The 13,577-nt window shown below is 46.5% G+C and overlaps 1 protein-coding gene and 1 long non-coding RNA gene across 2 annotated transcripts in view; both read right to left on the bottom strand.

The window, feature by feature from the left end:
- The window catches only part of LOC127932968 (multidrug and toxin extrusion protein 1-like), a 69,495-nt gene extending 60,488 nt beyond the window's left edge, over positions 1–9,007 (bottom strand). The window contains 2 exon segments of the mRNA XM_052528982.1: positions 8,451–8,552; positions 8,798–9,007. Of these exon segments, the coding sequence (XP_052384942.1) occupies positions 8,451–8,552; positions 8,798–8,992 (297 nt within the window). The 5' untranslated portion in view covers positions 8,993–9,007.
- Positions 2,750–4,866, bottom strand: LOC127932972 (uncharacterized). The gene is made up of 3 exons (XR_008146514.1): positions 4,783–4,866; positions 4,444–4,729; positions 2,750–2,993 (listed from the first exon to the last, which is right to left on the bottom strand). It is a non-coding gene; the product is annotated as an uncharacterized LOC127932972 (long non-coding RNA).
- Positions 9,008–13,577: the final 4,570 nt, after the last annotated feature.

Below are 13,577 nucleotides of genomic sequence, written 5' to 3'. Positions count from 1 at the left end.
ATAGACTTGGTAGATATGAACCAGGTATAGACTTGTGGATATGAACCAGGTATAGACTTGGTGGATATGAACCAGGTATAGACTTGGTGGATATGAACCAGGTATAGACTTGGTGGATAGGAACCAGGTATAGACTTGGTGGATAGGAACCAGGTATAGACTTGGTAGATATGAACCAGGTATAGACTTGGTGGATATGAACCAGGTATAGACTTGGTGGATATGAACCAGGTATAGACTTGGTGGATATGAACCAGGTATAGACTTGGTGGATATGAACCAGGTATAGACTTGGTGGATAGGAACCAGGTATAGACTTGGTGGATATGAACCAGGTGTAGACTTGGTGGATATGAACCAGGTTGGTGGATATGAACCAGGTGTAGACTTGGTGGATATGAACCAGGTGTAGACTTGGTGGATATGAACCAGGTATAGACTTGGTGGATATGAACCAGGTATAGACTTGGTGGATATGAACCAGGTATAGACGTGGTGGATTTGAACCAGGTATAAACTTGGTGGATATGAACCAGGTATAGACTTGGTGGATATGAACCAGGTATAGACTTGGTGGATATGAACCAGGTATAGACTTGGTGGATATGAACCAGGTGTAGACTTGGTGGATATGAACCAGGTGTAGACTTGGTGGATAGGAACCAGGTATAGACTTGGTGGATAGGAACCAGGTATAGACTTGGTGGATATGAACCAGGTATAGACTTGGTGGATATGAACCAGGTTTGGTGGATATGAACCAGGTATAGACTTGGTGGATATGAACCAGGTTTGGTGGATATGAACCAGGTGTAGACTTGGTGGATATGAACCAGGTATAGACTTGGTGGATAGGAACCAGGTATAGACTTGGTGGATATGAACCAGGTATAGACTTGGTGGATATGAACCAGGTGTAGACTTGGTGGATATGAACCAGGTGTAGACTTGGTGGATATGAACCAGGTATAGACTTGGTGGATATGAACCAGGTATAGACTTGGTGGATATGAAGTAGACTTGGTGGATATGAACCAGGTATAGACTTGGTGTATATGTTCCGTCTATACAGAGAACACTAACAAATTTACACTGAAGATAACTGGAAAACTACAGCCTAACTTTCATTTTTTAAATTAAGGAAAGTTATTTAAAATACATCCCGTTTACATAAAGTATATTAACTAAGATCTGGGTTGAAGAGACATCCTTTTCTATGTTATTGTTTGTGAGATATTAACTACTATCGACCTATTATTAATTACCAACAATTGTCAAAGAGCAAACCAAGAGATAATCCCTGCTCCGCTCGGATTATGTATTCTGTATTCCTGCAACCCTGCCATACATACACACTACCTTTCAAATGTTTGTGGTCACTTGGAAATGTCCTTGTTTTGAAAGAAAAGCACATTTTGTTCCATTAAAAACATCAAATTGATCAGGAATACAGTGTAGACAGAAACCCCTTTTGCAATCAAATGCTGATGCTCCAGATTCTCAACTTGTCTAAAAAGGGCCAGTTTTATTGCTTCTTTAATCAAAACAACAGTTTTCAGCTGTGCTAACATAATTGCAAAAGGGTTTTCTCATAATCAATTAGCCTTTTAAAATTATAAACTTGGATTAGCTAACACAATGTGCCATTGGAACACAGGGGTTGTCACGTTCTGACCTTTATATCCTTTGTTTTGTCATTATTTAGTATGGTCAGGGCGTGAATTGGGGTGGGCAGTCTATGTTTGTTTTTCTATGATTTGGGTATTTCTATGTTTCGGCCTCGTATGGTTCTCAATCAGAAGCAGGTGTCATTAGTTGTCTCTGATTGAGAATCATACTTAGGTAGCCTGGGTTTCACTGTGTGTTTGTGGGTGATTGTTCCTGTCTCTGTTTGCACCAGATAGGGCTGTTTTGGTTTTTCACGTTTCTTGTTTTGTTAGTTTGTTCATGTGTAGAGTCTTTATTAAAGAACCATGAATAGAAACCACGCTGCATTTTGGTCCGCCTCTCCGTCAACTCAAGAAAACCGTTACAGGGTGATGGTTGCTGACTATTGTTCGACTATGTAGATATTCCATAAAGCCGTTTCCAGCCACAATAGTAATTTACAACATTAACCACGTCTGCACTGTATTTCTGATCAAGTTCATGTTATTTTAATGGACAAAAAAAAGTTTATTTCAAAAACAAGGACATTTCTAAGTGACCCCAAATTTTGTTAATATGGATGGATGGATAGAGTTGTAAGAAAAAGTATGTGAACCCTTTGGAATTACCTGATCTTCCTCTAAGTCACAACAACAGACAGACACAATGTGCTTAAACTAATGACACACAAATTGTTGCATTTTCTTGTCTATATTGAATACATAATTTAAACATTCACAGTGTGGGTTGGAAAATAGTATGTGAAACCCCTGGGCTATTTGGAGTCAAGAGTCACCTATCCTGGATTCAATGAGATGAGATTGGAGATGTTGGTTAGAGCTGCACTGCAATATAAAATAGACTCACAAAATGTGAGTTTACTATTCACATGAAACATTGCCTGATGTGAACTATGCCTCGAACAAATGAGATCTCAGAAGACCTAAGATGAAGAATTGTTGACTTGCATAAAGCTGGAAAGGGTTACAAAAGTATTCCTAAAAGCCTTGATGTTCATCAGTCTTTGCTGCATCAGGGCCTGGATAGCTTGATATCATCGACTACCACACCGCTACCACTGCCTGTTTACACCGCTACCACTGCCTGTTCACACCGCTACCACTGCCTGTTCACACCGCTACCACTGCCTGTTCACACCGCTACCACTACCTGTTCACACCGCTACCACTGCCTGTTCACACCGCTACCACTGCCTGTTCACACCGCTACCACTACCTGTTCACACCGCTACCACTGCCTGTTCACACCGCTACCACTGCCTGTTCACACCGCTACCACTACCTGTTTACACCGCTACCACTGCCTGTTCACACCGCTACCACTGCCTGTTTACACCGCTACCACTGCCTGTTCACACCGCTACCACTACCTGTTCACACCGCTACCACTGCCTGTTCACACCGCTACCACTACCTGTTTACACCGCTACCACTGCCTGTTCACACCGCTACCACTGCCTGTTCACACCGCTACCACTGCCTGTTCACACCGCTACCACTGCCTGTTCACACCGCTACCACTACCTGTTCACACCGCTACCACTGCCTGTTCACACCGCTACCACTGCCTGTTCACACCGCTACCACTACCTGTTCACACCGCTACCACTACCTGTTCACACCGCTACCACTACCTGTTCACACCGCTACCACTACCTGTTCACACCGCTACCACTGCCTGTTCACACCGCTACCACTGCCTGTTCACACCGCTACCACTACCTGTTCACACCGCTACCACTGCCTGTTCACACCGCTACCACTGCCTGTTCACACCGCTACCACTGCCTGTTCACACCGCTACCACTGCCTGTTCACACCGCTACCACTACCTGTTCACACCGCTACCACTGCCTGTTCACACCGCTACCACTACCTGTTCACACCGCTACCACTGCCTGTTCACACCGCTACCACTGCCTGTTCACACCGCTACCACTGCCTGTTCACACCGCTACCACTGCCTGTTCACACCGCTACCACTGCCTGTTCACACCGCTACCACTACCTGTTCACACCGCTACCACTACCTGTTCACACCGCACCACTGCCTGTTCACACCGCTACCACTGCCTGTTCACACCGCTACCACTGCCTGTTCACACCGCTACCACTGCCTGTTCACACCGCTACCACTGCCTGTTCACACCGCTACCACTACCTGTTCACACCGCTACCACTGCCTGTTCACACCGCTACCACTGCCTGTTCACACCGCTACCACTGCCTGTTCACACCGCTACCACTGCCTGTTCACACCGCTACCACTGCCTGTTCACACCGCTACCACTACCTGTTCACACCGCTACCACTACCTGTTCACACCGCTACCACTGCCTGTTCACACCGCTACCACTGCCTGTTCACACCGCTACCACTGCCTGTTCACACCGCTACCACTGCCTGTTCACACCGCTACCACTGCCTGTTCACACCGCTACCACTACCTGTTCACACTTCTACCACTACCTGTTCACACCGCTACCACTGCCTGTTCACACCGCTACCACTGCCTGTTCACACCGCTACCACTGCCTGTTTACACCGCTACCACTGCCTGTTCACACCGCTACCACTGCCTGTTCACACCGCTACCACTACCTGTTCACACCGCTACCACTACCTGTTCACACCGCTACCACTACCTGTTCACACCGCTACCACTGCCTGTTCACACCGCTACCACTGCCTGTTCACACCGCTACCACTGCCTGTTCACACCGCGCCACTGCCTGTTCACACCGCTACCACTGCCTGTTCACACCGCTACCACTACCTGTTCACACCGCTACCACTGCCTGTTCACACCGCTACCACTGCCTGTTCACACCGCTACCACTACCTGTTCACACCGCTACCACTGCCTGTTCACACCGCTACCACTGCCTGTTCACACCGCTACCACTACCTGTTCACACCGCTACCACTGCCTGTTCACACCGCTACCACTGCCTGTTCACACCGCTACCACTACCTGTTCACACCGCTACCACTGCCTGTTCACACCGCTACCACTGCCTGTTTACACCGCTACCACTGCCTGTTCACACCGCTACCACTGCCTGTTCACACGCTACCTGTTCACACCGCTACCACTACCTGTTCACACCGCTACCTGTTCACACCGCTACCACTGCCTGTTCACACCGCTACCACTGCCTGTTCACACCGCTACCACTACCTGTTCACACCGCTACCACTGCCTGTTTACACCGCTACCACTACCTGTTTACACCGCTACCACTGCCTGTTTACACCGCTACCACTACCTGTTTACACCGCTACCACTACCTGTTCACACCGCTACCACTGCCTGTTTACACCGCTACCACTGCCTGTTCACACCGCTACCACTGCCTGTTCACACCGCTACCACTGCCTGTTCACACCGCTACCACTGCCTGTTCACACCGCTACCACTGCCTGTTCACACCGCTACCACTACCTGTTCACACCGCTACCACTGCCTGTTCACACCGCTACCACTACCTGTTCACACCGCTACCACTGCCTGTTCACACCGCTACCACTGCCTGTTCACACCCGCTACCTGTTCACACCGCTACCACTGCCTGTTCACACCGCTACCACTACCTGTTCACACAGCTACCACTGCCTGTTCACACCGCTACCACTACCTGTTCACACCGCTACCTGTTCACCGCTACCACTGCCTGTTCACACCGCTACCACTACCTGTTCACACCGCTACCACTGCCTGTTCACACCGCTACCACTGCCTGTTTACACCGACACTGCCTGTTCACACCGCTACCACTACCTGTTCACACCGCTACCACTGCCTGTTCACACCGCTACCACTGCCTGTTCACACCGCTACCACTACCTGTTTACACCGCTACCACTGCCTGTTCACACCGCTACCACTGCCTGTTCACATCGCTACCACTGCCTGTTCACCGCTACCACTGCCTGTTCACACCGCTACCAAACCTGTTCAAGCTACCACTACCTGTTCACACCGCTAACACTGCCTGTTCACACCGCTACCACTGCCTGTTCACAGCGCTACCACTGCCTGTTCACACCGCTACCACTGCCTGTTCACACCGCTACCACTACCTGTTCACACGCTACCACTACCTGTTCACACCGCTACCACTGCCTGTTCACACCGCTACCACTGCCTGTTCACACCGCTACCACTGCCTGTTCACACCGCTACCACTGCCTGTTCACACCGCTACCACTGCCTGTTCACACCGCTACCACTACCTGTTTACACCGCTACCACTGCCTGTTCACACCGCTACCACTGCCTGTTCACACCGCTACCACTACCTGTTCACACCGCTACCACTGCCTGTTCACACCGCTACCATCCAGAAGGCGAGGTCAGTACAGGTCCATCAAAGCCGAGAGACTGAAAAACAGCTTTAGGTCAAGGCCACCAGACCAACTTTCACTGCTGTGCGGATGACACACAGCTGTACATTTCAATGAAACAAGGTGAAGCCCCAAAATTGCCCTCCCTGGAAGCCTGTGTTTCAGACATAAGGAAGTGGATGGCTGCAAATGTTCTACTTTTAAACTCAGACAAAACAGAGATGCTTGTTCTAGGTCCCAAGAAACAAAGAGATCTTCTGTTGAATCTGACAATTAATCTTAATGGTTGTTCAGTCGTCTCAAATAAAACTGTGAAGGACTTGGCGTTACTCTGGACCCTGATCTCTCTTTTGACAAACATATCAAGACTTAAAAGGACAACTTTTTCCATCTTCGTAACATTGCAAAAATCAGAAACTATCTGTCCATAAATGATGCAGAAAAATTAATCCATGCATTTTTTTACTTCTAGATTAGGCTACTGCAATGCTCAACTTTCCAGCTACCTGGATAAAGCACTAAATAAAATTCAGTTAGTGCTTAACACGGCTGCTAGAATCTTGACTAGAACCAAAAAATGTGATCATATTACTCCAGTGCTAGTCTCTCCACACTGGCCTGCTGATAGGGCTTGATTTCAAGGTTTTACTGATAAACTACAAAGCATTACATGGACTTGCTCCTACCTACCTTTCCAATTTGGTCCTCCGTACATACCTACACGTACGCTAAGGTCACAAGACGCACGCCCCTTATTGTCCATAGAATTTCTAAGCAAACAGCTGGAGGCAGGGCTTTCTCATATAGTGCTCCATTTTATGGAATGGTCTACCTACCCATGTGAGAGACGCAGACTGTCTCAACCTTTAAATCTTTACTGAAAACTCATCTCTTCAGTGGGTCATATGATTGAGTGTAGTCTGACCCAGGAGTGTGAAGGTGAACGGAAAGGCACTGGAGCAACGAACCTCTGCCTGGCCAGTTCCCCTCTCTCCACTGGGATTCTCTGCCTCTAACCCTATTACAGGGGCTGAGTCACTGGCTTACTGGTGCTCTTCCATGCCGTCCCTAGGAGGGGTGCGTCGCTTGAGTGAGTTGAGTAACTGACGTAACCCCCCCCCACCCCCACCCCTTGGGTTGTGCCGTGGTGGAGATCTTTGTGGACTATACTCAGCCTCGTCTCAGGATGGTAAGTTGGTGGTTGAAGATATCCCTCTAGTGGTGTGGGGCTGTGCTTTGGCAAAGTGGGTGGGGTTATATCCTGCCTGTTTAGCCATGTCCGGGGGTATCGTTGGATGAGGCCATGGTGTTTCCCGACCCCTCCTGACCTCTCCTGTCTCAGCCTCCAGTATTTATGCTGCAGTAGTTTGTGCTGGGGGCTAGGGTCAATCTGTTATATCTGGATTACTTCTCCTGTCTTATCCGGTGTCCTGTGTGAATTTAATTATGCTCTCTCAGTTCTCTCTCTCTTTCTCTCTCTTTCTTTCTTTCTCTCGGAGGACATGAGCCCTAGGACCATGCCTGATGACTCCTTGCTGTCCCTAGCCCACCTGGTCATGCTGCTGCTCCAGTTTCAACTATTCCTCCTGTGGCTATGAACCCTGACCTGTTCACCGGAAGTGCTACCTGTCCCAGACCTGCCGTTTTCAACTCTCGAGAGACCGCAGGAGCGGTAGAGATACTCTGAATGATCGGCTATGAAAAGCTAACGGACATTTACTGCTGAGGTGCTGACCTGTTGCACCTCGTGATTTTTATTATTTGACCCTGCTGGTCATCTATGAACATTTGAACATCTTGGCCATGTTCTGTTATAATCTCCACCCGCCCAGTCCAGAAGAGGACTGGCCACCCCTCATAGCCTGGTTCCTCTCTAGGTTTCTTCCTAGGTTCTGGCCTTTCTAGGGAGTCTTTCCTAGCCGCCGTGCTTCTACACCTGCATTGCTTGCTGTTTGGGGTATTAGGCTGGGTTTCTGTACAGCACTTTGAGATATCAGCTGATGTAAGAAGGGCTATATAAATACATTTGATTTGTATTTGTATTAAATACAGTCTGATCAATACATTTGATTGATTGTTTGATTTATACCATACTGCACCTTGCCTATGCCGCTCGGCCATCGCTCATCCATATATTTATATGTACATATTCTCATTCACCCCTTTTATGTGTGTATTAGGTAGTTGTTTAATAAAGACATGAAAACGTATAATTGTATGTGTGTTATTAGTTTAACCAGACCGTGTTTGTCTATTGTTATAATTTAGAGGAAGATCAGATTGACCAATTTATGCAGAAATCCAGGTAATTCCAAAGGGTTCACATCCTTGTTCTTACCACAGTAGATAGATAGATAGATAGATAGATAGATAGATAGATAGATAGATAGATAGATAGATAGATAGATAGATAGATAGATAGATAGATTGTATCACCGCTATAGCCAGTGCCACCCCAGCCAGCTCAGTCTTCCCCAGGTGACCACAGAACACGGTGCTGACAAAACTGATCAGAAAGATCATCAGCTGGGATATAACCTGAACAGAGGAAATTATCACCATCATCATGCCTCATGTGAGCAGAAGAATAGCAGTTCAGCAACACTCGTATATATTATAAGAAAATATATGGAACAACTCAAGATTCAGAAAAAAAAATACATTATCACCACCATAACAACGGACCAATCACTGCAACAGTTACTTTGGTATGAACTAAAGGAATGACATTTCAGCAACACCCGGTAATTATTAGAGACAACGTTCTTAGCCTGCAGTCTCACCACCGGTCCCGTTAGTTTCAGAATTTGGCCAATCTCTTCTTTATAATGCACGGGGATCCAGCCTCTGATCCGCCTCAGACAGCCGCAGCAAAACACAGGTGACTCTACGGTGGATTCGGTTACCGAAGCTTCATCACTTTTAGAATGTCCGTTCACTACGTTAACCGCGACAGCATTTGATTTAGAATTATCCATAATGGGGAAGAGAGCGCGCAAAGGAGATATATGCGGATGTAAGGTTTGCCCAACCAACTTCAGAAACTCTTGTTGATACAGAACGCTCCTTTGGCGTGTCTGAGTGTAGAGTAACTAACGAAAAATGTAGAGCGCTCAGTCGGCTACAGCAGGGGCTCGACACCGCCGCATGTGTTGGAGTTTGGGCGTATTCTCGTCACGGTTAACCCCGTCACGAGGATATTGCGTAAGAGCCTACATCCTTGTTGAAGATACCTTTTGGTGGGATGGCTTGTGGGGAATGTATGGGTGTCTGAGCGGTGTGTTAATAGTTTAAACAGACGCCTCGGTGCATTCATCATGTCAACACTTCTTGCAAAAACGAGTAGTACTGAAGTCAATCTCTCCTCCACTTTGAGCCTTGTCAGATTTACATGCATAATACCAGTGGTGGAAAAAGTACTCAATTGTCAGTCTTGAATAAAAGTAAAGATACCTTAATACTATAATAATACAAAATGACTCAAGTAAAAGTGAAAGTCACCCAGTAAAATACTACTTGAGTAAAAGTATTTGGTTTTAAATATATTTAAGCATCAAAGTAAAAATATAAATAATGTTAACTTCCTTATATTATGCAAACGAACCAAACCTTGTTTTATTTTATTTACAGATAGCCAGGGGCACACTCCAACACTCAGACATAATTTGCATATGAAGCATTTGTGTTTAGTGAGTCCACCAGATCAGAGGCAGTATGGATGACCAGGGATGTTCTCTGTTTAGTGAGTCCACCAGATCAGAGGCAGTAGGGATGACCAGGGATGTTCTCTGTTTAGAGAATCCACCAGATCAGAGGCAGTAGGGATGACCAGGGATGTTCTCTGTTTAGTGAGTCCTCCAGATCAGAGGCAGTAGTGATGACCAGAGATGTTCTCTTGTGTGATCTTTAACCTGTCAAAATGTAAAGAGTACTTTTCGGGAAATGTATGGAGTAGGAAGTACATTATTTTCTTTAGAAATGTAGTGAAGGAAAAGGAAAAATATAAATACCAAAGTAAAGTGCAGATACACTTAAAAACGACTTAAGTAGTACTTTAAAGTATTTTTACTTAAGTACTTTACACCACTGCATATTACTATTGTTCGGCATACATTTAAGGGCCCTGTTCTGAGCCAATTGTAATTTTCCGAGGTCCCTCTTTGTGGCACCTGATCAAACACCTGAACAGAAGTCCAAGTGCGACAAAACTAGCGCCTGTAGGACCTGCTTTGTTGATAGTGTTATTAAGAATGTAGAAACTAGGACCTGTAGGACCTGCCTTGTTGATAGTGTTGTTAAGAAGGTAGAAACTAGGGCCTGTAGGACCTGCCTTGTTGTTAGTGTTATTAAGAAGGTAGAAACTAGGACCTGTAGGACCTGCCTTGTTGATAGTGTTATTAAGAAGGTAGAAACTAGGACCTGTAGGACCTGCCTTGTTGATAGTGTTGTTAAGAAGGTAGAAGAAACTAGGGCCTGTAGGACCAGCCTTGTTGATAGTGTTGTTAAGAAGGTAGAAACTAGGACCTGTCTTGTTGATCGTGTTGTTAAGAAGGTAGAAACTAGAGCCTATAGGACCTGCCTTGTTGATAGTGTTATTAAGAAGGTACAAACTAGGACCTGTAGGACCTGCCTTGTTGATAGTGTTATTAAGAAGGTAGAAACTAGGACCTGTAGGATCTGCCTTGTTGATAGTGTTATTAAGAAGGTAGAAACTAGGACCTGTAGGACCTGCCTTGTTGATAGTGTTGTTAAGAAGGTAGAAGAAACTAGGGCCTGTAGGACCAGCCTTGTTGATAGTGTTGTTAAGAAGGTAGAAACTAGGACCTGTCTTGTTGATCGTGTTGTTAAAAAGGTAGAAACTAGAGCCTATAGGACCTGCCTTGTTGATAGTGTTGTTAAGAAGGTAGAAACTATGACCTGTAGGACCTGCCTTGTTGATAGTGTTGTTAAGAAGGTAGAAACTAGAGCCTGTAGGACCTGCCTTGTTGATAGTGTTGTTAAGAAGGTATAAACTAGAGCCTGTGGGACCTGCCTTGTTGATAGTGTTGTTAAGAAGTTAGAAACTAGGGCCTGTAGGACCTGCCTTGTTGATAGTGTTGTTAAGAAGGTAGAAACTAGGACCTGTAGGACCAGCCCTGTTGATAGTGTTGTTATTAAGAAGGTAGAAACTAGGACCTGTAGGACCTGCCTTGTTGATAGTGTTGTTAAGAAGGTAGAAACTAGGACCTGTAGGACCTGCCTTGTTGATAGTGTTATTAAGAAGGTAGAAACTAGGGCCTATAGGACCTGCCTTGTTGATAGTGTTATTAAGAAGGTAGAAACTAGGGCCTGTAGGACCTGCCTTGTTGATAGTGTTATTAAGAAGGTAGAAACTAGGGCCTATAGGACCTGACTTGTTGATAGTGTTATTATTCAACCATGCTGGTCATTTATGAACATTTGAACATCTTGGCCACGTTCTGTTATAATCTCCACCCGGCACAGCCAGAAGAGGACTGGCCACCCCCATATGCTCTCTCTAATTCTCTCTTTCTTTCTCTCTCTCGGAGGACCTGAGCCCTAGGACCGTGCCCCAGGACTACCTGACATGATGGCTCCTTGCTGTCCCCAGTCCACCTGACTGTGCTGCTGCTCCAGTTTCAACTGTTCTGCCTTATTATTATTCGACCATGCTGGTCATTTATGAACATTTGAACATCTTGGTCATGTTCTGTTATAATCTCTACCCGGCACAGCCAGAAGAGGACTGGCCACCCCACATAGCCCGGTTCCTCTCTAGGTTTCTTCCTAGGTTTTGGCCTTTCTAGGGAGTTTTCCTAGCCACCGTGCTTTACACCTGCATTGTTTGCTGTTTGGGGTTTTAGGCTGGGTTTCTGTACAGCACTTTGAGATATCAGCTGATGTACGAAGGGCTATATAAATAAATTTGATTTGATTTGATTTGATTTGATTTGAAGAAGGTAGAAACTAGGGCCTGTAGGACCTGCCTTGTTGATAGTGTTGTTAAGAAGGTAGAAACTAGGGCCTGTAGGACCTGCCTTGTTGATAGTGTTGTTAAGAAGGTAGAAGAAACTAGGGCCTGTAGGACCAGCCTTGTTGATAGTGTTGTTAAGAAGGTAGAAACTAGAGCCTATAGGACCTGCCTTGTTGATAGTGTTGTTAAGAAGGTAGAAACTATGACCTGTAGGACCTGCCTTGTTGATAGTGTTGTTAAGAAGGTAGAAACTAGAGCCTGTAGGACCTGCCTTGTTGATAGTGTTGTTAAGAAGGTAGAAACTAGGGCCTGTACGACCTGTCTTGTCGATAGTGTTGTTAAGAAGGTAGAAACTAGGAACTGTACGACCTGTCTTGTTGATAGTGTTGTTAAGAAGGTAGAAACTAGAGCCTGTAGGACCTGCCTTGTTGATATTGTTGTTAAAAGAAGGTAGACACTAGAGCTTGTTGGACCTGCCTTGTTGATCGTGTTGTTTAAGAAGGTAGACACTAGAGCCTGTTGGACCTGCCTTGTTGATAGTGTTGTTAAGAAGGTATAAACTAGAGACTGTAGGACCTGCCTTGTTGATAGTGTTAAGAAGGCAGAGTAGCGCTTTATTATAGACAGACTTCTCCCCATCTTAGCTACTGTTGTATCAATATGTTTTGACCATGACAGTTTACAATCCAGGGTTACTCCAAGCAGTTTAGTCATCTCAACTTGCTCAATTTATACATTATTCATTACAAGATTTCGTTAAGGTTTAGGGTTTAGTAAAGGATTTGTCCCAAATACAATGCTTTTAGTTTTTTTAATTTTTAAGATTAACTTATTCCTTGCCACCCATTCTGAACGTAACTGCAGCTCTTTGTTGAGTGCGCTTCCGAGTATGCTCCTCACGTCACTACAGACACGGGTTCGATTCCAGGCTGTATCACAACCGGCCGTGATTGGGAGTCCCATAGGGCGGTGCACAATTGGCCCAGCGACGTCCGGGTTTGGCCCAGCGTCGTCCGGGTTTGGCCCAGCGTCGTCGGGTTTGGCCCAGCGTCGTCCGGGTATGGCCCAGCGTCGTCGGGTTTGGCCCAGCGTCGTCGGGTTTGGCCCAGCGTCGTCGGGTTTGGCCCAGCGTCGTCCGGGTTTGGCCCAGCGACGTCGGGGTATGGCCCAGCGTCGTCGGGTTTGGCCCAGCGTCGTCGGGTTTGGCCCAGCGTCGTCCGGGTTTGGACCAGCATCGTCGAGTATGGCCCAGCGTCGTCCGGGTTTGGCCCAGCGTCGTCCGGGTTTGGCCCAGCGTCGTCCGGGTTTGGCCCAGCGTCGTCGGGTTTGGACCAGCGTCGTCGGGTATGGCCCAGCGTCGTCGGGTATGGCCCAGCGTCGTCGGGTTTGGCCCAGCGTCGTCCGGGTTTGGCCGCTGTAGGCCGTCATTGTAAATAATATTTGTTTTCTCTACTGACTTGCCTAGTTAAATAACGGTTCAATAAAATACATAGATACAAACCAGAGGAGCACTGGGAGTCAGGTGAAGCACGGAGGCTATGCTTGGGAGTCAGGTGAAGCACGGAGGCTATGCTTGGGAGTCAGGTGAA

This window comes from Oncorhynchus keta, chromosome 11 (genome assembly GCF_023373465.1).
Source record: "Oncorhynchus keta strain PuntledgeMale-10-30-2019 chromosome 11, Oket_V2, whole genome shotgun sequence".
In the NCBI taxonomy this organism is placed as follows: Eukaryota; Metazoa; Chordata; class Actinopteri; order Salmoniformes; family Salmonidae; genus Oncorhynchus; species Oncorhynchus keta.
The sequence above is the reverse complement of the archived record's forward strand: the minus strand, read 5'-3'. Positions and strand labels throughout refer to the sequence as shown.